This window comes from Xenopus tropicalis, chromosome 3 (genome assembly GCF_000004195.4).
Source record: "Xenopus tropicalis strain Nigerian chromosome 3, UCB_Xtro_10.0, whole genome shotgun sequence".
In the NCBI taxonomy this organism is placed as follows: domain Eukaryota; kingdom Metazoa; phylum Chordata; class Amphibia; order Anura; family Pipidae; genus Xenopus; species Xenopus tropicalis.
Genome location: NC_030679.2, coordinates 10,987,569 through 11,012,385, shown reverse-complemented (window position 1 = coordinate 11,012,385; position 24,817 = coordinate 10,987,569). Strand labels below are relative to the sequence as shown.

Below are 24,817 nucleotides of genomic sequence, written 5' to 3'. Positions count from 1 at the left end.
TAATGGTTTAGCTGCACCATAAAATCTCCCAAAGAGACAGCTATTTGGGCAGTGTGGGTGAGCCCGGCCCTGACACCGTGTATTTAGGCTTAAGCTGAAGCCACAGAGCCGAATTGCAGGTACATATCTGTATCATTTTCCAGGTGTGTTAGCGCCACGCCCCTTTTTTGATTTTCACCCCCGAAGTTCATTCAGAATATCCCTCACCCTACAAGAACCCCCTTTCCCTATATACGAGTTCCCTTGCTGCCCATAGCAGCCGCACATTACGGCCCCGCCTCCTCATTCCCAGCCTTCCCGTACGTTATGGCCGCCCATGCTTTCCGTACAATAGCGTTTCACGCAGAAGGACCGCCCCGGCATCTGATTGGCTCCATACATGTCGCTCGTTTCTAATTGGCTGGCAGGGCCCGGTAGCAGTTGTAGGACACCGGCAGTGGATGCAAAGAACCTGGTTCCTGACTGAGCATCTGCGCCTCTCTGGCCGCTCTGTTATCAGCCCGGCCTCCCCGACTCACGCACAATGGATCCGAACCGGATCATCCAGGCCCTGAGGGGAACGATCGATCCAAAGATGCGCCTGGCGGCAGAGACTGAGCTCAACCAGGTTGGTGAATTATAATAGATAATGTAGCCGTCTGTAATGCCCTGACTGGCTTTTACTTCACCTTTGTATTACGATATTGGGAATTTTTAGATGGTTTCAATTAAACCTATGACCGATATCGGAACGACTCGGAACGACCAAAATCTTGGTTTGTTTTGGGGGGCTGTTGTTGCCACTTTGGTTGTTCTGTACTTACTGCCTTTATTCCCTCAGTCCTACAAGATCATCAGCTTTGCCCCAACACTTCTACAGATCATTGTGTCTGACCAGGTGGAGTTCCCGGTGCGCCAGGCTGGTAAGTCTGATATATGGGTATGTAGGTGGCTATGATTGGCATAGAGGTGGTAAAGGCCGATTGTAACTGCCTAAGATCTGCTCGCTTGGCGAGGTCACCAAGCAAGTGGATCTTCTCCCGATATCCCCCACCTACGGGTGGGCAATATCGGGTGAATTTAGGCTAATTCGCTCGTTTGGCCCTGGGGCCAAATGATTGAATTATATTGGCGGCAATGGACACAGTCAGTTTGGGGACCCCATCAACGAACCAATGCGGTCCCTGATCCGACTAAATTTTTTAACCTGCCCGATCGAGATCTGACTGATTTCAGGCCAGATATCAGTCGGGCAGGCCCGTCGTTAGTGCCCCTACACTGGCCACCGAATCTGTCTAAAGGTGGCCATACACTGGCCAATTCTAGCTGCCGATATTGGTCCCTTAGACCAAACAGCAGCTTATCGGCCACTGTAGGGGCCCTGGGGCCAAACGATTGAATTAACACACCGGAATAGGCGCAGTCAGTTCGGGGACCACATCAACGAGCCGATGCGGTTCCCAATCCGACTAAATTTTCTAACCTGCCTGATAGATATCTGTCCGATTTCAGGCCAGATATCGGTCGGGCAGACCCGTCGTTTGTGCCCCTACAAGTCTAAGGGACCGATATCGAGAGCTACAATCGGCCCGTGTATGGCCACCTTTATCCCGATTCGGCAGCTTATCGGCTCATGTAGGGGCACAAACAACGGGCCGACATCTGGTCTGAAATTGGGCAGATATCGATCGGGCAAGTTAAAAAATTTAGTCGGATCGGCTGCAAACCGACTGCGCCTATTACCAGCGTTCTAATTTGATCGTTTGGCCCCAGGGCCAAACGACTGAATCAGCCTAAATTCACCCGATATCTCCCACACATAGGTGGAGATATTGGGAGAAGACCAATCGTGCGGATCTTAACGTGTATGGGCACCTTTAGGCTTACTAAGTGGATTTGGAAGGGTAGAACTACGCACAGCAGGGCAGAGGCAGGCTTGTTTGCTCACAAGGATGTTCCGTCTCTTTAAAAGCGGCCATTTATCTAAAGAACATGGTGTCTCAGTACTGGCCGGATCGGGAGCCGCAGCCCGGGGAAGTCGTTTTTCCGTTCAACATTCATGAAAACGATCGCCATCAGATCAGGGAAAATATTGTGGAAGGAATCATCCGCTCTCCGGATTTGGTGAGGTGAGTGTCAGTGGCATTGCACATGCTCAGTGTGCTCTGTGCAGCTTAATGGCTGATACATATAGATATATATATTTTAAAGACAAAGAAACAGAGTCTGATTCCTGGCATCTTTCCTTTCCACCAGGGCCCAACTGACCCTCTGCCTCCGTGTTATAATCAAGCATGACTTCCCAGGCCGCTGGACCGGAGTAGTGGACAAGATTGGGTTCTACCTACAGCAGCAGAACACTACCAGCTGGTTGGGCAGCCTGCTGTGCTTGTATCAGCTTGTAAAGACCTATGAGTAAGTGGGAAATGTTCCCATAGGCCGCAGAGGGGCCAATTGTTGGGCAAGTGATTGGCTGCTTGCAACTTAGTTTATAATCAGCCAGTCTGTAGAAAGGCTATATCTTGCTGTACTGTGGCATTAAAGCCTTGGGGTTTCCTGCAGGTACAAGAAGGCTGATGAACGGGCGCCCCTCATCGCTGCCATGCAGATCTTTTTGCCCAGGCTCCAGCAGCAGATTGTCCACTTACTCCCCGATCCCTCCCATTACTCTGTGCTCATGCAGAAGCAAATCCTTAAGATATTCTATGCGCTTATCCAGGTAAGAATGTCACTTGTACGCCTCCAGTGCTTATAGACTGCAGTTCCCATCATGCTCAGCTACTCCAGCCTCCTTCATAAACTTACCTTGCACACCTTTCTTTTCCTGCCCTTAGTATGCCCTTCCGCTCCAATTGGTGAACAACCAGATGATGACCCAATGGATGGGGATTTTCAGCGCCATCGCCGACCGGGATGTCCCCCCGGTAAGTCCGACTTTGCATTAAAGGCTTTGTTCACCTTTAAATTAATCTTTAGTATGATGTAGAGAGTGATATTCTGAGACGATTTGCAAGTGGTCTTCATTTTTTTTTATTTTTGGTTTTGTTTATTATTTCACTTTTTCGTCCAGCAGAATTCTAGTTTGGAATTGCAAACCATTGCTCTACAATTTCACAATTGTTATTCATATTTCGGTCTCTCGTTCAACACCAACAACCTTGTTGCTAAGGTAATTCGGCCCCTAATAACAAGATAGCTATCTTGTTGTTAGGGGCCAAATTACCCTAGCAACAAGGTTGTTGGTGTTTGAATGTGAGACTGAAATATGAATACAAATTGTGAAATTGTAGCGCAATCGTTTTTGGTTGCCGGGGTCAGTGACCCCCATTCGAAAAGCTGGAAAGAGTCAGAAGAAGTAAATAATTCTAAATCTATAACAAATAAAAAATGAAGACCAAAAAGTTAACTTAAAGTTGAACTAGGCTGCTAGAATATTGTATAGTGATAAGGTGCCTGTGTCCTGTTCAATAGGAGACGCTGCAGGTGGATGAAGATGACCGCCCGGAGCTGATCTGGTGGAAGTGCAAGAAGTGGGCCCTTCATGTCATCACTCGTCTCTTTGAACGGTACCTTCATGTCATGTGACCGTTCTGAGCCTCTTGTTAGCCAACCAGAATATTCCCTTTATCACACATCTACAGGGGTCTTCACTGCACCAGGCTGTAGGAAGGGCCCTTTCACTAGTCACATGTTTACACATGTTTTAACCATTCAGTGTCCCCATAGTGGTACAGCTTCAGGTTAACTTTAAGTATGTTATAGACTGGCCTATTTATAGTAACTTTTTAATTGGTCTTCATTACTTATTTTTTATAGTTTTAGAATTATTTACCTTTTTTTTTTTTTTTTTTTACTCTTTCCAACTTTGCCAAGGTCTGTGACCCCTATTTCAGCCAAAAACACTGCTCTGTGAGGCTACAATTTTATTATTGTTACTTAATATTGCTTCTCTCTCTAACTGAGGCCCTTGTATATTCTTATTCTTGTCTCTCTTTCAAACACCAGCCTGGTTGCTAGGTTAAATTGGACCTAGCAACCAGATAGCTGCCAAACAAAAAGCTAAATAATTCAAAAATATGAGTGGATAGATAGGTCAGTGTGGGTCTGTATGGGAGTGGATAGATAGGTCAGTGTGGGTCTGTATGGGAGTGGATAGATAGGTCAGTGTGGGTCTGTATGGGAGTGGATAGATAGGTCAGTGTGGGTCTGTATGGGAGTGGATAGATAGGTCAGTGTGGGTCTGTATGGGAGTGGATAGATAGGTCAGTGTGGGTCTGTATGGGAGTGGATAGATAGGTCAGTGTGGGTCTGTATGGGAGGGGATAGATAGGTCAGTATGGGTCTGTATGGGAGGGGATAGATGGGTCAGTGTGGGTCTGTATGGGAGGGGATAGATGGGTCAGTGTGGGTCTGTATGGGAGTGGATAGATAGGTCAGTGTGGGTCTGTATGGGAGTGGATAGATAGGTCAGTGTGGGTCTGTATGGGAGTGGATAGATAGGTCAGTATGGGTCTGTATGTGAGTGGATAGATAGGTCAGTATGGGTCTGTATGTGAGTGGATAGATAGGTCAGTGTGGGTCTGTATGTGAGTGGATAGATAGGTCAGTATGGGTCTGTATGTGAGTGGATAGATAGGTCAGTGTGGGTCTGTATGGGAGCGGATAGATAGGTAAGTACAGGTTTGTGGGTGCTGGGTTTACTTGCAAGTGTTGAACTTGATGGACTCTGGTCTTTTTTCAACCCTATGTAACTACAAATTGTCTCACAATAGCACACTAAATACTAAAAGTTATTTTACAGGTGATCTGTCCCTTTAACTGATTTTGTTTGTCCTTGCAGGTACGGGAGCCCCGGCAGCGTCACTAAGGAATATTTTGAATTTTCAGAGTATTTTTTGAAGACCTATGCTGTTGGAGTTTTGCAGGTAATATATTAAGAAGAAGGCACATAAGGAAGAAAAGTAAATTGATATGTACAGGATGGATAGAGAAAAGTTGTTTTGCATCATGAAACAGATGTAATTGCTATTGAATAACAGACCTGGAGGAGAATAGACATTTGCTACATTGTTCCAGAGTCAGAACCAGAGAACAGAAAGGCCCATGATGGGGTGCTGTCTCTTTAATTAAACTTTTTTTTTTTGTTGCACATTTTTGCCACTCCCCCAACTTTTGATTGGCCGCTCAGTTACACTGATATTGTCTCTAATTGTGCAGTTTAATGTGCACATGGTGCATAATTACCAACAAATGTTATAAAGCATAAATTGATGTTAATTATATATTGTACAACTATACCTCTCTGCCCCAGGTTCTGTTAAAAGTGTTGGACCAGCATAGACAGAAGCATTACGTGGCCCCTCGGGTTCTCCAGCAGACGCTAAATTACCTAAACCTGGGAGTGTCTCATGCAGTCACGTGGAAGCAGCTGAAGCCACACATGAAGGTGAAGCCATAGCAGAGGATTTCCCAGCATGCACATGTGGATAGACGCTGCCATACTGCTTTCCTTAGACAGTACAGTATGAAGGTTTTATTTAATGTATGCCCAGAACATTCCTTCTCTGTATATTTGTATTTATACATATGGGTAGGGGGTGCCATAGTGTTTCCCTTAGACAGTACAGTATGGGGGTACAGCTTATTGTATGCCCAGAACATTCCTTCTCTGTATATTTGTATTTATACATATGGGTAGGAGGTGCCATAGTGTTTCCCTTAGACAGTACAGTATGGGGGTACAGCTTATTGTGTGCCCAGAACATTCCTTCTCTGTATATTTGTATTTATACATATGGGTAGGGGGTGCCATAGTGTTTCCCTTAGACAGTACAGTATGGGGGTACAGCTTATAGTGTGCCCAGAACATTCCTTCTCTGTATATTTGTATTTATACATATGGGTAGGAGGTGCCATAGTGTTTCCCTTAGACAGTACAGTATGGGGGTACAGCTTATTGTGTGCCCAGAACATTCCTTCTCTGTATATTTGTATTTATACATATGGGTAGGGGGTGCCATAGTGTTTCCCTTAGACAGTACAGTATGGGGGTACAGCTTATTGTGTGCCCAGAACATTCCTTCTCTGTATATTTGTATTTATACATATGGGTAGGGGGTGCCATAGTGTTTCCCTTAGACAGTACAGTATGGGGGTACAGCTTATTGTGTGCCCAGAACATTCCTTCTCTGTATATTTGTATTTATACATATGGGTAGGGGGTGCCATAGTGTTTCCCTTAGACAGTACAGTATGGGGGTACAGCTTATTGTGTGCCCAGAACATTCCTTCTCTGTATATTTGTATTTATACATATGGGTAGGGGGTGCCATAGTGTTTCCCTTAGACAGTACAGTATGGGGGTACAGCTTATTGTGTGCCCAGAACATTCCATCTCTGTATATTTGTATTTATACATATGGGTAGGAGGTGCCATAGTGATCACCTTAACCCTCCCATTGTACCTTTTAATTAGGGTATTTCGGAAGAAGTCATTTTCCCGCTGATGTGCTACAGGGACGAGGATGAGGATCTGTGGCAGGACGACCCCTACGAGTATATACGCATGAAGTTCGGTGATTACATTTTCGCCATTCTTTATATTTTGAGGGCCCCTTCCTTGGGTGGGCTTTCTAATTTGTAAAATACTTTGTTTATACTGCTAGTTGCGTTTGAAGTAGGAGTTGGCATACTACTTCCTTCATCAAGGAAATTGTATTTTAGTACAGGTATCGGACCCCTTATCCAGAAACCCATTATCCAGAAAGTTCAGAATTACGGAAAGGTCAACTACCATAGACTCCATTTTATTCAAATAATTCACATTTTTAAAGATGATTTCCTTTTTCTCTGTAATAATAAAACAGTACCTGTACTTGATCCCAACTAAGATATAATTACCCCTTATTGGGGGCAGAACAGCCCTATTGGGTTTATTTAATGGTTAAATGATTCCCTTTTCTCTGTAATAATAAAACAGTACCTGTACTTGATCCCAACTAAGATATAATTACCCCTTATTGGGGGCAGAACAGCCCTATTGGGTTTATTTCATGGTTAAATGATTCCCTTTACTCTGTAATAATAAAACAGTACCTGTACTTGATCCCAACTAAAATATAATTAATCCTTATTGGAGCCAAAACAATACTATTGGGTTTAATTACTGTTTAAATCATTTTATTAGCAGACTTAAGGTAGGAGATCCGAATTACAGAAAGACTTCTTATCCGGAAAACCCCAGGTCCCAAGCATTCTGGGTAGCAGGTCCCATACCTGTATCTTCCTGTGTAAACTCCAAGCAAACCGTGCCCCCTAGTGGCCAAATTCTAAAAATGATTAAATATTACAAGAACTAGACATTCTGTAACCTCCCCATTTGTGATTCAGATGTGTTTGAAGACTACGTGTCTCCGGCGACAGCGGCGCAGAATCTTCTCTACACGGCTTCTAAGAAGAGGAAAGAGGTGGGGCAGCAGAGCCGCGGGGACATGTCGCTTAGTTAGAGCCGGGGGGTAATTGTCTCTTTCTGCCGTAGGTGCTACCGAAGATGATGACCTTCTGCTACCAGATTTTCACGGGCACCTCTGTAGATCCGAGGAAGATCGATGGGGCGCTGCATGTGGTGGGGTCCCTGGCAGAGATTTTATTGAAGGTATGTTGGGGGTACCTGTGTGTCTGATTGGGCGGCTGTTTCGAGTACACATTGGCAATAATTTCCCAAAATTGCTTTGTCTCTGGGCATATCCACCCCACAAATGGAAGGGGGGTACCATGTCCCACTGAAATGTTTTTAATAGAGGACAGCTTGGGCGGGGTAAGTGTAGTACCCTTACTCTCTTCCTACGGAGCCATGCTGGTGTAATACCTGCAGAATGCCCTTTGGCATCGTCTCCCTGAAATAAGCAGCCCCCGATGCCTTGTGCACTAATGCACCCCCATACCATCACGCATGTGCCAACTTCCCATGCCATGTGCATTAATGCATCCTCCATACCATGTCTGATGTGCCAGCTCTCCCAGTCATTTGCACTAATGCACCCCCATACCATCTCTGATGTGCCAGCTCTCCCAGTCATTTGCACTAATGCACCCCCATACCATCTCTGATGTGCCAGCTCTCCCAGTCATTTGCACTAATGCACCCCCATACCATCTCTGATGTGCCAGCTCTCCCAGTCATTTGCAATAATGTACCCGCATACCATGTCTGATGTGCCAGCTCTCCAAGTCATTTGCACTAATGCACCCCCATACCATCTTGATGTGCCAGCTCTCACAGTCATTTGCACTAATGCACCCCCATACCATTTGATGTGCCAGCTCCCTATGCCATTTGCACTAATGCACCCCCATACCATCTTGTGCACTAATGCACCCCCATACCATCTTAATGTACCAGCTCCCCATGCCTTGTGCACTAATGCACCCCCTATGCAATTTGCACTAATGCACCCCCATACCATCTTGTGCACTAATGCACCCCCATACCATCTTGTGCACTAATGCACCCCCATACCATCTTGTGCACTAATGCACCCCCATACCATCTTGATGTACCAGCTCCCCATGCCATGAGCACTAATGCACCCCCATACCATCTCTGATGTACCAGCTCCCTATGCTATTTACACTAATGCACCCCCATACCATCTCTGATGTACCAGCTCCCTATACCATGTGCATTAATGCACCCCCATACCATCTTGATGTACCAGCTCCCTATGCCATGTGCATTAATGCACCCCCATACCATCATGGATGTACCAGCTCCCTATGCCATGAGCTATGCCATGCCCAGAGAAGGCAGCGCTGGTTTATATATGGGTTCTCTGCATGATAGAGGTGTAACTTGCATTTGTGAGTGCAGCGACCAACTGTGTTCCCAGACAGTGGATTTCGGGTCTATTTCTGGGCTCTGATTTCTATACTGAATCACTGTGTGTGTTTAGATGCAATGCCGCCTGGGGGCCCAGAGACCAGCGTATCCAATATTGGCTTTAATACTTGTCCCTTGGGTACAGAGATTTCTCCAGATTCTCTCCAAAATCCATTTAATGCTATTATGTACTGTAGGCAATGAAATCCATCAACCCACCCGAGCGCCCCCCCCCCAGCTAAACTATGTGTCCCATGGATTTTGGGCCAACTTAAACATCACAAAATGGTAGCCCTGTACTTGCCCCACGTCAGTAAATAGTGACCTTCAACTTCCGAATTATTTGTATCTTTCTGGCAGAAATCTGTGTACAAGGATCAAATGGAGGTTTTCGTTCAGAATCACGTCTTTCCACTGTTTATGTCCGACTTGGGGTATCTCCGTGCCAGGGTGAGTTTCTATCACCTTTTAAACTAACCTTTAGTATGCTGTACAGAGCTATTTTGAGACAATTTGCAATTGGTCTTCATTGTTCCGCAGCTTTCCAACTTGGACATTCAGCAGCTGCCTTGTTGCTTGGGTCTAATTTAACCTAGCAACCAGGTAGTGGTTTGAAAGAGAGATTGGAATATGAATAGAGGAGTCCTAAATATAAATATAAGTGATAATAAAAACTGGAAAGTGTCAGAAGAGAAATGCAAATAATTAAAAAAACTATAACAGATACAAAATAAAGACCAAATGCAAAGTTGCTAAGAATAGGCCATTCTATAACATACTGAAGGTTAACCACCGCTTTAAGAGCCATAAGGGAAAAAACCTGAGATCTGAATGTTAATCTGTTCTGGTCTCTTCCAGTCCTGCTGGGTGCTCCATTCATTTAGCACCTTAAAGTTCCACAATGAGATGAACCTGCGGAACGGGGTGCAACTGGCCAAGAAAAGTCTCATCGAGGATAAGGAGCTGCCGGTGAAAGTTGAGGCGGCCATTGCTCTGCAGTCGCTGATCAGCAACCAGTCTGCCGGTAACGACCCAAAATCCTTTGTTAAAAAAAATAATGATAACCATCTGGGCGATTATCTTCACGTTTTTCCATATATTCCCTACCACATCGCAGCTAAGGAGTACATGAGGCTGTTCATCCGCCCCGTCATGCAGGAACTGCTTCATATCGTCAGGGAGACGGAGAACGACGATCTCACCAACGTTATTCAGAAGATGATCTGCGAGTACAGCCAGGAAGTGGCGCCTATTGCCGTGGATATGACCAGGCACTTAGTGAGTGTTCCTTCCTGTTAAAGGGGTTGGTTTACCTTTTAATTACCTTTTTAGAATGATGTAGAGCACATGTGTCGAATACTAGGCCCCTGGGCCAATGCGGCCTGCCTGGCTGTCTTGTGTGGTCCGTGGTGACTGTGGCTGACCGTGCAGAGTGGCCAATTGCCTGACTGCCCCGCTCTGGTCCCAGTGGCGCTGTAACTGTGCCTGACCGAGCAGCATAACCAATTGCCTGACTGCCCCGCTCTGGTCCCAGTGGTGCTGTGACTGTGCCTGACCGAGCAGCATAACCAATTGCCTGACTGCGTTGCTCCATTCCCAGTGGCGCTGTGACTGTGCCTGATCGAGCAGCATAACCAATTGCCTGACTGCCCCGCTCTGGTCCCAGTGGTGCTGTGACTGTGCCTGACCGAGCAGCATAACCAATTGGCTGACTGCGTTGCTCCATTCCCAGTGGTGCTGTGACTGTGCCTGGTCGAGCAGCATAACCAATTGGCTGACTGCGTTGCTCCATTCCCAGTGGTGCTGTGACTGTGCCTGGTCGAGCAGCATAACTAATTGGCTGACGGCGTTGCTCCATTCCCAGTGGCGCTTTGACTGTGCCCGACCGAGCAGCATAACCAATTGGCTGACTGCGTTGCTCCATTCCCAGTGGCGCTGTGACTGTGCCCGACCGAGCAGCATAACCAATTGGCTGACTGCGTTGCTCCATTCCCAGTGGCGCTGTGACTGTGCCCGACCGAGCAGCATAACCAATTGGCTGACTGCGTTGCTCCATTCCCAGTGGTGCTGTGACTGTGCCTGGTCGAGCAGCATAACCAATTGGCTGACTGCGTTGCTCCATTCCCAGTGGTGCTGTGACTGTGCCTGGTCGAGCAGCATAACTAATTGGCTGACGGCGTTGCTCCATTCCCAGTGGCGCTTTGACTGTGCCCGACCGAGCAGCATAACCAATTGGCTGACTGCGTTGCTCCATTCCCAGTGGCGCTGTGACTGTGCCCGACCGAGCAGCATAACCAATTGGCTGACTGCGTTGCTCCATTCCCAGTGGCGCTGTGACTGTGCCCGACCGAGCAGCATAACCAATTGGCTCACTGCGTTGCTCCATTCCCAGTGGCGCTGTGACTGTGCCTGACCGAGCAGCATAACCAATTGGCTGACTGCGTTGCTCCATTCCCAGTGGCGCTGTGACTGTGCCCGACCGAGCAGCATAACCAATTGGCTGACTGCGTTGCTCCATTCCCAGTGGCGCTTTGACTGTGCCCAACCGAGCAGCATAACCAATTGGCTGACTGCGTTGCTCCATTCCCAGTGGCGCTGTGACTGCCTGACTGAGCAGCATAACCAATTGGCTGACTGCGTTGCTCCATTCCCAGTGGCGCTGTGACTGTGGCTGACCGAGCAGTGTAACCAATTGCCTGACTGCTCCTCTCTAGTCCCAGTGGCGCTGTAACTGTGCCTGACGGAGCAGCATAACCAATTGCCTGATTGCTCCTCTCCAGTCCCAGTGACGCTGTGACTGTGCCTGACCAAGCTTTCGTTCTGCCCTGCAGGGTGCGTGGTGCGGAATGACGTAGTATCGTAATAGCACCATGCACCCTGCAGGGCAGAACATAAGAGCGTCTGCCTGGAGCGTTTGCAAGGGCGCAGTCAGGCAATTGGTCACGCTGCTCGGTCAGGCACAGTCACAGCACCACTGGGAATGGAGCGGCACAGTCAGATAATTGGTCACGTTGCTCGGTCAGGCACAGTCACACTGGGACTGGATCGGTGCAGTCATGCAATTGGTCCTACTGCTCGGTCCGGCACAGTCACAGCGCCACTGGGACTGGAGCGGCACAGTCAGGCAATTGGTCACGCTGCTTGGTTGGGCACACAGGCCACATAATAAGCCTCCGCTCGTCCATGGCCTTGGTTGGCCAGGCTCTCATCCACTCCTGTCCCACGGCTCCCATCCGGTCCTAGCTTGTGCCACTGGCCACTCACACCCAGCACTAGGCACGACCGTGCCCGTGTCCCTGCACGTGCTGCCAGTAGCAACTACACAGAAAACAAATAGGTGAGCAATTTCAATGTTTGTAATGTAACTGTTTTGCTTACAGTTTGCTTTGTGCTTGTTATTTTCAAAACATGATAAATGCACGAGGAGGGCATATGATATGTATCTATCCTTAACTAAGACTAAGTAAAAATTCGCCCAGTGACTTAGCCTGTGTTTAAGATTTCGTCCCCTTTATGTTATTGAGTTTGACCCCCCTGATGTAGAGGGTAATATTGAGACAATTTGCAATATTTATTATTATTATTATTATTATAGTTTTTCAATTATTTAGCTTTCTGTTCAGCAGCTCTCCAGTTTGGAATTTTAGCCGCTATCCTGGTTTCTAGGGTCCAGATTACCCTAGCAACCAAACAGTGGTGTAAATGAGACCTTGGAATATAAGTGTCTGAATAAAATAAGGAATACAATATAACAAAACTGTAACCTCACAGAGCAATAGTTTTTAGCTGCCGGGGTCAGTGACCCCCATCTAAAAGCTCGTATGAGTTAGAAGAGGAAGGCAAATAATTGAAAAACTATAAAAAAAATAAATGAGAAACAATGGTAAAGTTGCTAGGAATGGGGCATTGTATGACTATAACAGTAGCCATCGGCGTAATCGTATGGAGTGTGTAACGGTTTTTCTGTGCGTTTCTATAAAGACAGAGATATTTGTCAAAGTCCTGCAGAGCGACGAGTACGATGAGGTGGAGGACAAGACGGTAATGGCCATGGGAATCCTGCACACCATTGATATTGTGCTGACTGTTGTGGAGGATCACAAGGAGGTGTGTGAGCTGGATCCGATCCCTGATACAGCCGTCCTTTTTTTATAGGAATGTTTATTATAGTAATACTCATTATTAGGTTTTTATTTCAGATAAAACAGCAGTTGGAGGGGATCTGCCTGCAGATAATTGGGCTGGTGCTGCAAAAGCACATTATAGGTGAGTATAGGTGATACTGATGCCTTGCACTGTCTGTTATATAAGTCCCGATATAAAGCCTACAGCCCCCTGTTACACACTAATGCCCCTCCGGCTGCTCTACTTGTTACAGGGTTACATATAGTTACATAGAGTTGAAAAAAGACCAGAGTCCATCAAGTTCAACCCTTCCAAGTAAACCCAGCACCCACACCCTATACTTACCTATCCATCCCCTCACATACAGACCCATACTGACCTATCTATCCACTCACATAGAGACCCACACTGACCTATCTATCCACTCACATACAGACCCACACTGACCTATCTATCCACTCACATACAGACCCACACTGACCTATCTATCCACTCCCATACAGACCCACACTGACCTATCTATCCACTCACATACAGACCCACACTGACCCATCTATCCACTCCCATACAGACCCATACTGACCTATCCATCCCCTCACATACAGACCCATACTGACCTATCTATCCACTCCCATACAGACCCACACTGACCTATCCATCCCCTCACATACAGACCCATACTGACCTATCTATCCACTCACATACAGACCCACACTGACCTATCTATCCACTCCCGTACAGACCCATACTGACCTATCTATCCACTCCCATACAGACCCATACTGACCTATCCATCCCCTCACATACAGACCCGTACTGACCTATCTATCCACTCACATACAGACCCACACTGACCTATCTATCCACTCCCATACAGACCCACACTGACCTATCTATCCCCTCACATACAGACCCACACTGACCTATCTATCCACTCACATACAGACCCATACTGACCCATCTATACACTCACATACAGACCCACACTGACCTATCTATCCACTCACATACAGACCCACACTGACCTATCTATCCACTCACATACAGACCCACACTGACCTATCTATCCACTCACATACAGACCCACACTGACCTATCTATCCACTCACATACAGACCCACACTGACCTATCTATCCACTCACATACAGACCCACACTGACCCATCTATCCACTCACATACAGACCCACACTGACCTATCTATCCACTCCCATACAGACCCACACTGACCTATCTATCCACTCCATACAGACCCACACTGACCTATCTATCCACTCACATACAGACCACCTGACCTCTTCCACTCACATCAGACCCACTGACCTATCTATCCACTCACATACAGACCCACACTGACCTATCTATCCACTCACATACAGACCCACACTGACCCATCTATCCACTCACATACAGACCCACACTGACCTATCTATCCACTCCCATACAGACCCACACTGACCTATCTATCCACTCACATACAGACCCACACTGACCTATCCACTCACATACAGACCCACACTGACCTATCTATCCACTCACATACAGACCCATACTGACCTATCTATCCACTCCCATACAGACCCATACTGACCTATCTATCCACTCCCATACATAAGCTATATATACAAACATTAATACTAACTGTAGATATTAGTATCACAATAGCCTTGGATACTGTGCTTGTTCAAGAACTCATCCAGGCCCCTCTTATAGGCACTAACAGAATCTGCCATTACCCCATCACTAGGAAGGGCATTCCCCAACCTCACTGCCCTCCCCGTGAGGAACCCCCTACGCTGCTTCAAATGGAAGCTCCGTTCCTCTAATCTAAAGGGGGGGCCTCTGGTGCGCTGATCGTTTTTATGGGAAAAAAGAACCCCCCCCCCTATCTGCCTATAATCCCCTCTAATGTACTTGTACAGAGTAATCATGTCCCCTCGCAAGCGCCTCTTTTCCAGAGAAAACAACCCCAACCCTGACAGTCTAACCTCATAGTTTAACCCTTCCATCCCCTTTCCCAGTTTAGTTGCAGTCTCTGCACTCTCTCCAGCTCATTAATATCCTTCTTAAGGACTGGAGCCCAAAACTGCCCCCCATACTCAAGGTGAGGCCTTACCAGGGACCCATAAAGGGGCAAAATTATGTTCTCATCCCTTGAGTCAATGCCCTTTTTTATGAGGGAAGAGCAGACTGTCTGGTCTTTGCTCTGCCCCCGAAGCCCTGCATTATATGGTCACTGTAGATATAGAAGAACCAGTAGAATATTGTTGGTTTCTGAACTACATCTCCCAGCAACTCCTGTGTTATTGGAGGCAATTGGAGCACCATCTATCTGTGTTAGAAACCTTTGCCTATGGCTCATTTTCTAATCCTTGTAGTTCACATTTCTTGGCTTTTATTTACCCTGCAGAGTTCTACGAGGAGATCCTCTCTCTGTCCTACAGCCTGACCAACCAGACCATCTCCCCTCAGATGTGGCAGTTACTCGGGATACTGTTTGAAGTCTTTCAGAAGGACTGCTATGAGTATTTTACAGGTTTGTAAAAGTGTTGTATTCCAAGCGTTGGCCACTAGAGGGCACTTTGTAAATCTGGTGTACTCAAAGTGGCCACAAGAGGGCACTGCTGTAATTTCGATCAGTGACACTAGTCATTATTTATCGTTTTAGGGGGAAGCAAACCCAAAAATAACATTTTGCCTAAAGAAAGTGATTTATGTGATTTTATATGGTTTTCATGGTGAAATCTTATGAGAACTGTAACAAACAAGACAATAAGGTTCTCTAGTGAAACAGAGTCAATGTAAGGGTGGTACAGGTATCAGACCCCTTATCTGGAAACCCATTATCCAAAAAGTTATGAATTACGGAAAGGCCATCTCCCATAGACTCCATTTTAATTAAATAATTCAAATTTTTAATAATGGCTTCCTTTTTCTCTGTAATAATAAAACAGTACCTGTACTTGATCCCAACTAAGATATAATTACCCCTTATTGGGGGCAGAACAGCCCTATTGGGTTTATTTAATGGTTAAATGATTCCCTTTTCTCTGTAATAATAAAACAGTACCTGTACTTGATCCCAACTAAGATATAATTACCCCTTATTGGGGCAGAACAGCCCTATTGGGTTTATTTAATGGTTAAATGATTCCCTTTTCTCTGTAATAATAAAACAGTACCTGTACTTGATCCCAACTAAGATATAATTACCCCTTATTGGGGCAGAACAGCCCTATTGGGTTTATTTAATGGTTAAATGATTCCCTTTTCTCTGTAATAATAAACAGTACCTGTACTTGATCCCAACTAAGATATAATTACCCCTTATTGGGGCAGAACAGCCCTATTGGGTTTATTTAATGGTTAAATGATTCCCTTTTCTCTGTAATAATAAACAGTACCTGTACTTGATCCCAACTAAGATATAATTACCCCTTATTGGGGCAGAACAGCCCTATTGGGTTTATTTAATGGTTAAATGATTCCCTTTTCTCTGTAATAATAAAACAGTACCTGTACTTGATCCCAACTAAGATATAATTACCCCTTATTGGGGGCAGAACAGTCCTATTGGGTTTATTTAATGGTTAAATGATTCCCTTTTCTCTGTAATAATAAAACAGTACCTGTACTTGATCCCAACTAAGATATAATTACCCCTTATTGGGGGCAGAACATCCCTATTGGGTTTATTTAATGGTTAAATGATTCCCTTTTCTCTGTAATAATAAAACAGTACCTGTACTTGATCCCAACTAAGATATAATTAATCCTTATTGGGGCAGAACAGCTCTATTGGGTTTATTTACTGTTTTTTTAGCAGACTTAAGGTAGGAGATCCCAATTATGGGGGGGGCAGGCACACCTACAGTGCAACCAAATATCAATTCTGATTTCTGTTTCCCCGCTATAGATATGATGCCTCTTCTTCACAATTACATCACAGTAGATACAAATACTCTGCTGTCTAACCCCAAAAATGTGGAGATTATCTATACCATGTGTAAGAAGGTAGGAGGTGGGGGCTGATGGCGAGTGGGCTTATGGATGTGAGATCGGAGCAGCACTTTTCCATCCTGTTCTGTTCCTGGCAGGTATTGACTGGGGATGCAGGGGAAGATGCCGAGTGCCACGCAGCCAAACTCCTGGAGGTCATTATTCTTCAGTGTCGAGGGCGTGGGATTGACCAGGTAAAATGGCCGTTGGCAGTTGACTCTACTTTAGCAGAAGCAAGCGAATTAATGGAACTAATAATTATTTATATGTCCCCAGTGTATCCCACTCTTCGTCGAGGCCGTGCTGGAGCGATTAACACGAGGGGTTAAGTCTAGCGAGCTGCGCACTATGTGTCTACAGGTGGTCATTGCTTGTCTGTACTACAACCCCTCCCTTCTCCTCAACACCCTGGAACAGATGTGCTTCCCTCACAGCTCCGAACCAATCACTGCGCAGTTTATTAACCAGTGGGTGAATGATACCGACTGCTTCCTGGGGCAAGTACTGTATGAATGGTTCCCTAATGCCTGGTATTATTTACCCCTGCTGAGATGCAGACACAACTACCTTCATTTCTTTCATCCTATCCCATTGTGTATGTTGCGGAGGGGGATAGAGAGAAGCATAGAGAAGCTTGTGGGTGGGCGGGGCCAAAGTGAGCTGATAGCCAATGGATGGCTGATATTAGGGGTCTGTGTAAACCCTTTGAGAGAAGATGGCATTAACCCTATGATAGATACCTGACTGATCCCTAGTCACGGTTGCCATCAGAACTCATGGTGCCATGATTACTACTTACTGTTAGATGTGCCCCAGTTATTAACTGGGAACCTTCTAACAAATTCATTGTGGCACCATAAGTCCAACACCCGTCTGAGCCTCTAATGGCTCTAATTGCACTTCTGCCGTAGCCTCAAACCCCACCCACTTTGTCTAACCCCACCACTCCCCTGCAAACCCTTCCCCCTTTATGTCCACAAACTGGTACAGGTATGGGAGCTGTTATCCAGAATGCACGGGGCCTGGGGTTTTCCCGATAAGGGATCTTTCTGTAATTTGGATCTCCATAACTTAAGTCTGCTAATAATCATTTTAATATTGAATAAACCCAATAGGGCTGTTCTGCCCCAATAAGGGGTAATTATATCTTAGTTGGGATCAAGTATAGGTACTGTTTTATTATTACAGAGAAAAGGGAATCATTTAACCATTAAATAAACCCAATAGGGCTGTTCTGCCCCCAATAAGGGGTAATTATATCTTAGTTGGGATCAAGTACAGGTACTGTTTTATTATTACAGAGAAAAGGGAATCATTTAACCATTAAATAAACCCAATAGGGCTGTTCTGCCCCAATAAGGGGTAATTATATCTTAGTTGGGATCAAGTATAGGTACTGTTTTATTATTACAGAGAAAAGGGAATCATTTAACCATTAAATAAACCCAATAGGGCTATTCTGTCCCCAATAAGGGGTAATTATATCTTAGTTGGGATCAAGTATAGGTACTGTTTTATTATTACAGAGAAAAGGGAATCATTTAACCATTAAATAAACCCAATAGGGCTGTTCTGCCCCCAATAAGGGGTAATTATATCTTAGTTGGGATCAAGTACAGGTACTGTTTTATTATTACAGAGAAAAGGGAATCATTTAACCATTAAATAAACCCAATAGGGCTGTTCTGCCCAATAAGGGGTAATTATATCTTAGTTGGGATCAAGTACAGGTACTGTTTTATTATTACAGAGAAAAAGGGAATCATTTAACCATGAAATAAACCCAATAGGGCTGTTCTGCCCCCAATAAGGGGTAATTATATCTTAGTTGGGATCAAGTACAGGTACTGTTTTATTATTACAGAGAAAAGGGAATCATTTAACCATGAAATAAACCCAATAGGGCTGTTCTGCCCCAATAAGGGGTAATTATATCTTAGTTGGGATCAAGTACAGGTACTGTTATATTATTACAGAGAAAAAGGAAATCCTTTTTAAAAACTAGAATTATTTGTTTATAATAGTATCTATGGAAGATGGCCTTTCCGTAATTCAGAACTTTCTGGATAAGGGATTTCCGGATAAGGGATCCCATACCTGTTCTTTGTGTATTTCAGCCCAACCCTCTGCTATTTGGCTCCCAGTTAGACAGGCCAAAGTATTGGGCCCCATACACAGACCAACAAGCTGCCTATTGGGTTGAAAGCAGCAAGTCAACAAACAGTGTGAAAGTAGGGAATGGAGGGGTGTCATTTTGTAAAGCAGAGAAGTGCTGACACACACAACTGACAATTCTTTTTGTACAGATCTGCAGTTGAAAGGCAGTAGGACATGAGACTCTAGTGCTTATCTGCACTTATTGGAGCCAAACACTAAGGCAGAATTTATTATACTTATATTTATTACTTGCCCTTTAAACTGATCACTCCCTACAGGCTGCACGATCGGAAGATCTGTATAATAGGACTGAGCATCCTAATGGAGCTTCCCAACAGACCCCCAGCAGTCAGTGCTGTGGCCTCGGTGCTTGTTCCTTCCATATTACTTCTGTTCCTTGGCTTGAGGCAAGTGTGTGCCACCCGGGACCACTCTGATCATCGGGCGCCCTCCCGGGTTCCAAAGGCAGAGATTGAAGAGAGCGGTAAGTCCCAATAGACTGTAAGTAACAAGCGACGAGACTGCAGAGCTGCTGACCAATGGCTGTGCTTTATTTAAGAAGAGATTGCAAGCGATGAGGAGGAAGCCAATGGCCAGGCCATGCAGCAGAACACGGGGGAAGATGCGGAGGAGGAAGATGAGGACTGGGATGATGAGGTTCTGGAGGAGACTGCACTGGAAGGATTTAGCACCCCTCTGGATTGTGAAGATGCACTGGATGAATATCAATTCTTCACCAATGCCTTGCTTAGTAAGTAAATTAAATGGGAGACGGTTTTGCCCATGTCTGCAGTATAGCCCAGTCAGAGCGTGACTGGATCAACCCTACTGGGCTCCCGCCATTGTAGCCCCCAGCCAACGACTATTTCTATAATCCATTCTATAAGCCATTATATACTGTAGCTTTAAGAAGGGGTTGGATGGCTGTTTAGAAAGTGAGTTAATACAGGGTTATGGGAGATAGCTCTCAGTACAAGTGAGGGAATACAGGGGTAGGGGAGATAGCTCTCAGTACAAGTGAGGGAATACAGGGTAGGGGGATAGCTCTCAGTACAAGTGAGGGAATACAGGGGTATGGGAGATAGCTCTCAGTACAAGTGAGGGAATACCAGGGTAGGGGAGATAGCTCTCAGTACAAGTGAGGGAATACAGGGGTAGGGGGGATAGCTCTCAGTACAAGTGAGGGAATACAGGGGTAGGGGGAATAGCTCTCAGTACAAGTGAGGGAATACAGGGGTAGGGGGATAGCTCTTCAGTACAAGTGAGGGAATACAGGGGTAGGGGAGATTGCTCTCAGTACAAGTGAGGGAATACAGGGGTATGGGAGATAGCTCTCAGTACAAGTGAGGGAATACAGGGGTAGGGGAGATAGGCTCTCAGTACAAGTGAGGGAATACAGGGGTTGGGAGATAGCTCTCAGTACAAGTGGAGGGGAATCAGGGGTAGGGGGGATAGCTCTCAGTACAAGTGAGGGAATACAGGGGTAGGGGGGATAGCTCTCAGTACAAGTGAGGGAATACAGGGGTAGGGGGGATAGCTCTCAGTACAAGTGGGGAATACAGGGGGGGGGAAAGGGAGGAATTACAGGGGTAGGGGAGGAATAGCTCTCAGTACAAGTGAGGGAATACAGGGTAGGGGAGATAGCTCTCAGTACAAGTGAGGGAATACGGGTAGGGGGGATAGCTCTCAGTACAAGTGAGGGAATACAGGGGTAGGGGAGATAGCTCTCAGTACAAGTGAGGGAATACAGGGGGTAGGGGAGATAGCTCTTCAGTACAAGTGAGGGAATACAGGGTAGGGGGATAGCTCTCAGTACAAGTGAGGGAATACAGGGGTAGGGGGGATAGCTCTCAGTACAAGTGAGGGAATACAGGGGTATGGGAGATACAAGTTGCCCCAGGGACTGGTCCGATTGCCATCTTGGAGTCAGGAAGGAATTTTTTCCCCTCTGGGGCAAATTAGAGAGGCTTCAGATGGGGTTTTTGCCTTCCTCTGGATCAACTAGCAGTTAGGCAGGTTATATATAGGCATTATGGTTGAACGTGATGGATGTACGTCTTTTTTCAACCTAACTTACTATGTTACTATATTCTTTATCCCCACCATAGGTCCATATGGCACCTAATACATTTACCATAGTTTACATCTAGTTATCATGAGTGTGGGCCCTCAATTTCTGGTTCTGTGGGGGGCACTACAAGGCCCAATCCCACACTGAGCACAGGGGGGACATGTTGTAGTATTTTGTCAGACTTATAAGTTCTTCTTTCAGTGCTAGTTACCCAAGGAGGACATGATGGAATGGGCAGCCGTTGCATTCTGTTTAGTAAATATTGGGCTATTTTGTCCTGTTTAGATGTACAAAGCAGGGACGCCCCCTGGTATCACTTACTGATGGAGAAGCTGAGTAACGATCAGAAGAAGCAGCTGCAGGAGATCTACACAATATCGGAGCAGAGGAGGAACGCTGCAGGTCAGTCCTTCCCACGCGGGGGCAGAATAGGAACGCACAGGGGGCAACTGGGTCTTGATATAAACCCACTCCATTTTGTGTTTCTACTATTCTAATGTCCCCTGGGACATATTATTCTCCATGGCACGAGGCACATTAGTTGAATAAATCACGTCGATAGTAGGGATTATTCTCATTGGACATTACTTTTGCATCTCTAATTTTAGGGTTTAAATGCCTCTTTTGGAGATCTAGGGAATCGTAAAAGAGTTAGTTTTAGGGAAGGTATATGTGCCCTTTTTAATGTGTCCTTTGTATCCGTACCAACCATGTGGCCTTGTTTATAGATCCAGTTTGACCTTCTCTCCTGATATATTAAACCCAATAACTTGAATAAGCCCTTTTTTATATTCCTGGCAAACAAGGCCAAGGCCAATCAACAAGATAATACTCGCTGTATGTATATATTTCTGTAGCTGGTGATAATCCATCCGGCCAGCTGCACACATAACCATGCAGCGCATTAAAGCCTTAGTAAACTCCTTTAGCATATAAAGGTTACACTATACAGGTATGGGATCCCATAGACTCTATGAATTCTAATTTTTAAAAATGATTCCCTTTTCTCTGTAATAATAAAACAGTACCTGTACTTGATCCCAACTAAGATATAATTACCCCTTATTGGGGGCAGAACAGCCCTATTGGGTTTATTTCATGGTTAAATGATTCCCTTTCTCTGGTAAATAATAAAAACAGTACCTGGTACTTGATCCCAACATAAGATAATAATTACCCCTTATTGGGGCAGAAACAGCCCTATTGGTTTATTCATGGTTAAATGGATTCCTTTTCCTCTGAAAAAAAAAAAATAATAAAACAGTACCTGTACCTTAATCCCAACTAACAATATAATTAACCCTTATTGGGGCAGAACAGCCCTATTGGGTTATTTCATGGTTAAATGGATTCCCTTTTCTCTGTAATAATAAAACAGTACCTGTACTTGATCCCAACTAAGATATAATCTAACCCCTTATTGGGGGCTAGAACAGTCCTATTGGGTTTATTCATGGTTATAAATGATTCCCTTTTCTCTTACATAATAAAACAGTACCTGTACTTGATCCCAACTAAAGAATATAATTACCCCTTATTGGGGGCAGAACAGCCCTATTGGGTTTATTTAATGGTTAAATGATTCCCTTTTCTCTGTAATAATAAAACAGTACCTGTACTTGATCCCAACTAAGATATAATTACCCCTTATTGGGGCAGAACAGCCCTATTGGGTTTATTTAATGGTTAAATGATTCCCTTTTCTCTGTAATAATAAAACAGTACCTGTACTTGATCCCAACTAAGATATAATTACCCCTTATTGGGGGCAGAACAGCCCTATTGGGTTTATTTAATGGTTAAATGATTCCCTTTTCTCTGTAATAATAAAACAGTACCTGTACTTGATCCCAACTAAGATATAATTACCCCTTATTGGGGGCAGAACAGCCCTATTGGGTTTATTTAATGGTTAAATGATTCCCTTTTCTCTGTAATAATAAAACAGTACCTGTACTTGATCCCAACTAAGATATAATTACCCCTTATTGGGGGCAGAACAGCCCTATTGGGTTTATTTCATGGTTAAATGATTCCCTTTTCTCTGTAATAATAAAACAGTACCTGTACTTGATCCCAACTATTAAGTGAGCAATATAAACCACAACTTTGCCTTCAATTTCTCTGTTTCTCAGTTTCCCGGAAGACTGAACAGCAGCTCTCGGCACAGAGTTTCTGCGGGAACCAGTTGGGGCACCAATGAGTAATTACCCCCAAGCTGCGGGGCTTGTGCCGGATTCTGACTTTGCAGAGAGGTCAGGGGGTTTCACAATGGGACAAGCAGCAAAAGGTCACCAGCATTAAACTGTACGGGGGGTTCCGGGAAGCTGGACCTTGGTTTGGGTCTGAGAGATTGGGATCTATGGCCCCCGATGGCGGCAGAACCACATTGGTCGATGGATTTCACTGGAAAAACCCTTAGTCCGAGTGCCATGACTCCTTTCCTCTTGCTTGATCCTCACTTTCCGGATATTTTTTCGTCTGCTTGTCATTATCAATCCGCTGTGTGTCCTGCACCTCCGCCATCACTGGGCTGAACCATTTCAGTTTTCCTGCAGGGAGGTGGCGGCTTTTGACTACTTACGCTGCTCCAATGAGCATTCAGCTGACGCTACAATTCTATTTGTAAAGGGGGTCGACTTCAACTATTATGCACACCGATAATCTGAGACAATTTGCAGTTGGTCTGCATTTTATGGTTTTTGGAATTGTTTTTGGAGCAGCTGTCTGGTTGTTAGGTTCCAATATACCCTAGCAACCAGATACGAGACTGGAAGATTAATAGGAGAGGGGCTGGATAGAACGAAGGAATAAAACTGTAGCCTTTTTTGGCTGCCAGTGATGAAGATATATCATTCACAAGCTATGAAATATGAACATTTATACATAAAACATGAATTACCCTTTTTAACATGTTGGTCTCCCTGAGCTCAGGAGATGATTGGCTGATGGGAGCCCGATGGTGGGAATATGTCCTTTTGTGTGGGAATTTCATGAATTGGTTACTGCTCGTTTGGGTCACTAGTCTGTCCGAGAGATAAACGTTAAGATCCGTATTTGGTCAAATTTAGTGTTTTAATAAACCTTGTATTTTTCTTATGTTTCAAAAACTACTCCGTTGTTTTTAATTATTAAAGGAGAACTAAAGCCTTAATTGGCTAGAAATGCTGTATTGTATATTCTGAACTTACTATAGGAGCCCGATACGTAATCGTGGCCTTCACAGTTGTCCCCAGCAGCTACCCATCTTGGATCTTGTTAGGCCATCTTGTGTGTGTGTCAGTGGCACTGCACGTGCTCAGTGAGCTCGGGGCTGCTGCTGAAAGGGTAATCTGAATGAATTACTGATTAGCCTTGTATTGTCTTTGTTATATTTACACTATATGCTATATATATCAATGGGGAGCTACTAGGAGTATCTTCAGAGGGACAGATCTTCCCTTATAAAGGGCTGTGGGGCCTCGGGCAAGTGTAGAATTGCTAGTCTTAAGGTGGCCATACATGTAAAGATCCGCTTGCCTGGCGAGGTCTCCAACCGAGCGGATCTTCTCCCAATATCCCCACCTATGGGTGGGGGATACCGGGGGAATTTAGGCTAATTCGGTCGTT

At 45.1% G+C, this 24,817-nt stretch overlaps 1 protein-coding gene across 2 annotated transcripts; it reads left to right on the top strand.

Annotated features, from left to right (window-relative positions):
* Positions 1–340: 340 nt before the first annotated feature.
* Positions 341–24,321, top strand: ipo8 (importin 8). 2 transcript variants are annotated; one of them, XM_031898665.1, is made up of 25 exons: positions 341–607; positions 821–902; positions 1,952–2,108; positions 2,236–2,394; positions 2,542–2,698; positions 2,814–2,903; positions 3,451–3,545; positions 4,820–4,904; positions 5,291–5,425; positions 6,455–6,554; positions 7,369–7,445; positions 7,517–7,633; positions 9,218–9,307; positions 9,716–9,881; positions 9,975–10,135; positions 12,839–12,964; positions 13,057–13,123; positions 15,392–15,517; positions 16,898–16,995; positions 17,079–17,174; positions 17,257–17,477; positions 19,416–19,621; positions 19,697–19,888; positions 21,494–21,610; positions 23,344–24,321. In XM_031898665.1, exons 1-25 carry the CDS (start codon positions 524–526, stop codon positions 23,409–23,411), a joined length of 3,072 nt encoding a protein of 1,023 aa, XP_031754525.1. In that variant the 5' UTR covers positions 341–523; the 3' UTR covers positions 23,412–24,321. The 2 variants fall into 2 exon arrangements, with proteins under 2 accessions (XP_031754525.1, XP_031754526.1); XM_031898666.1 differs by having other exon boundaries at positions 343–607; positions 19,700–19,888.
* Positions 24,322–24,817: the final 496 nt, after the last annotated feature.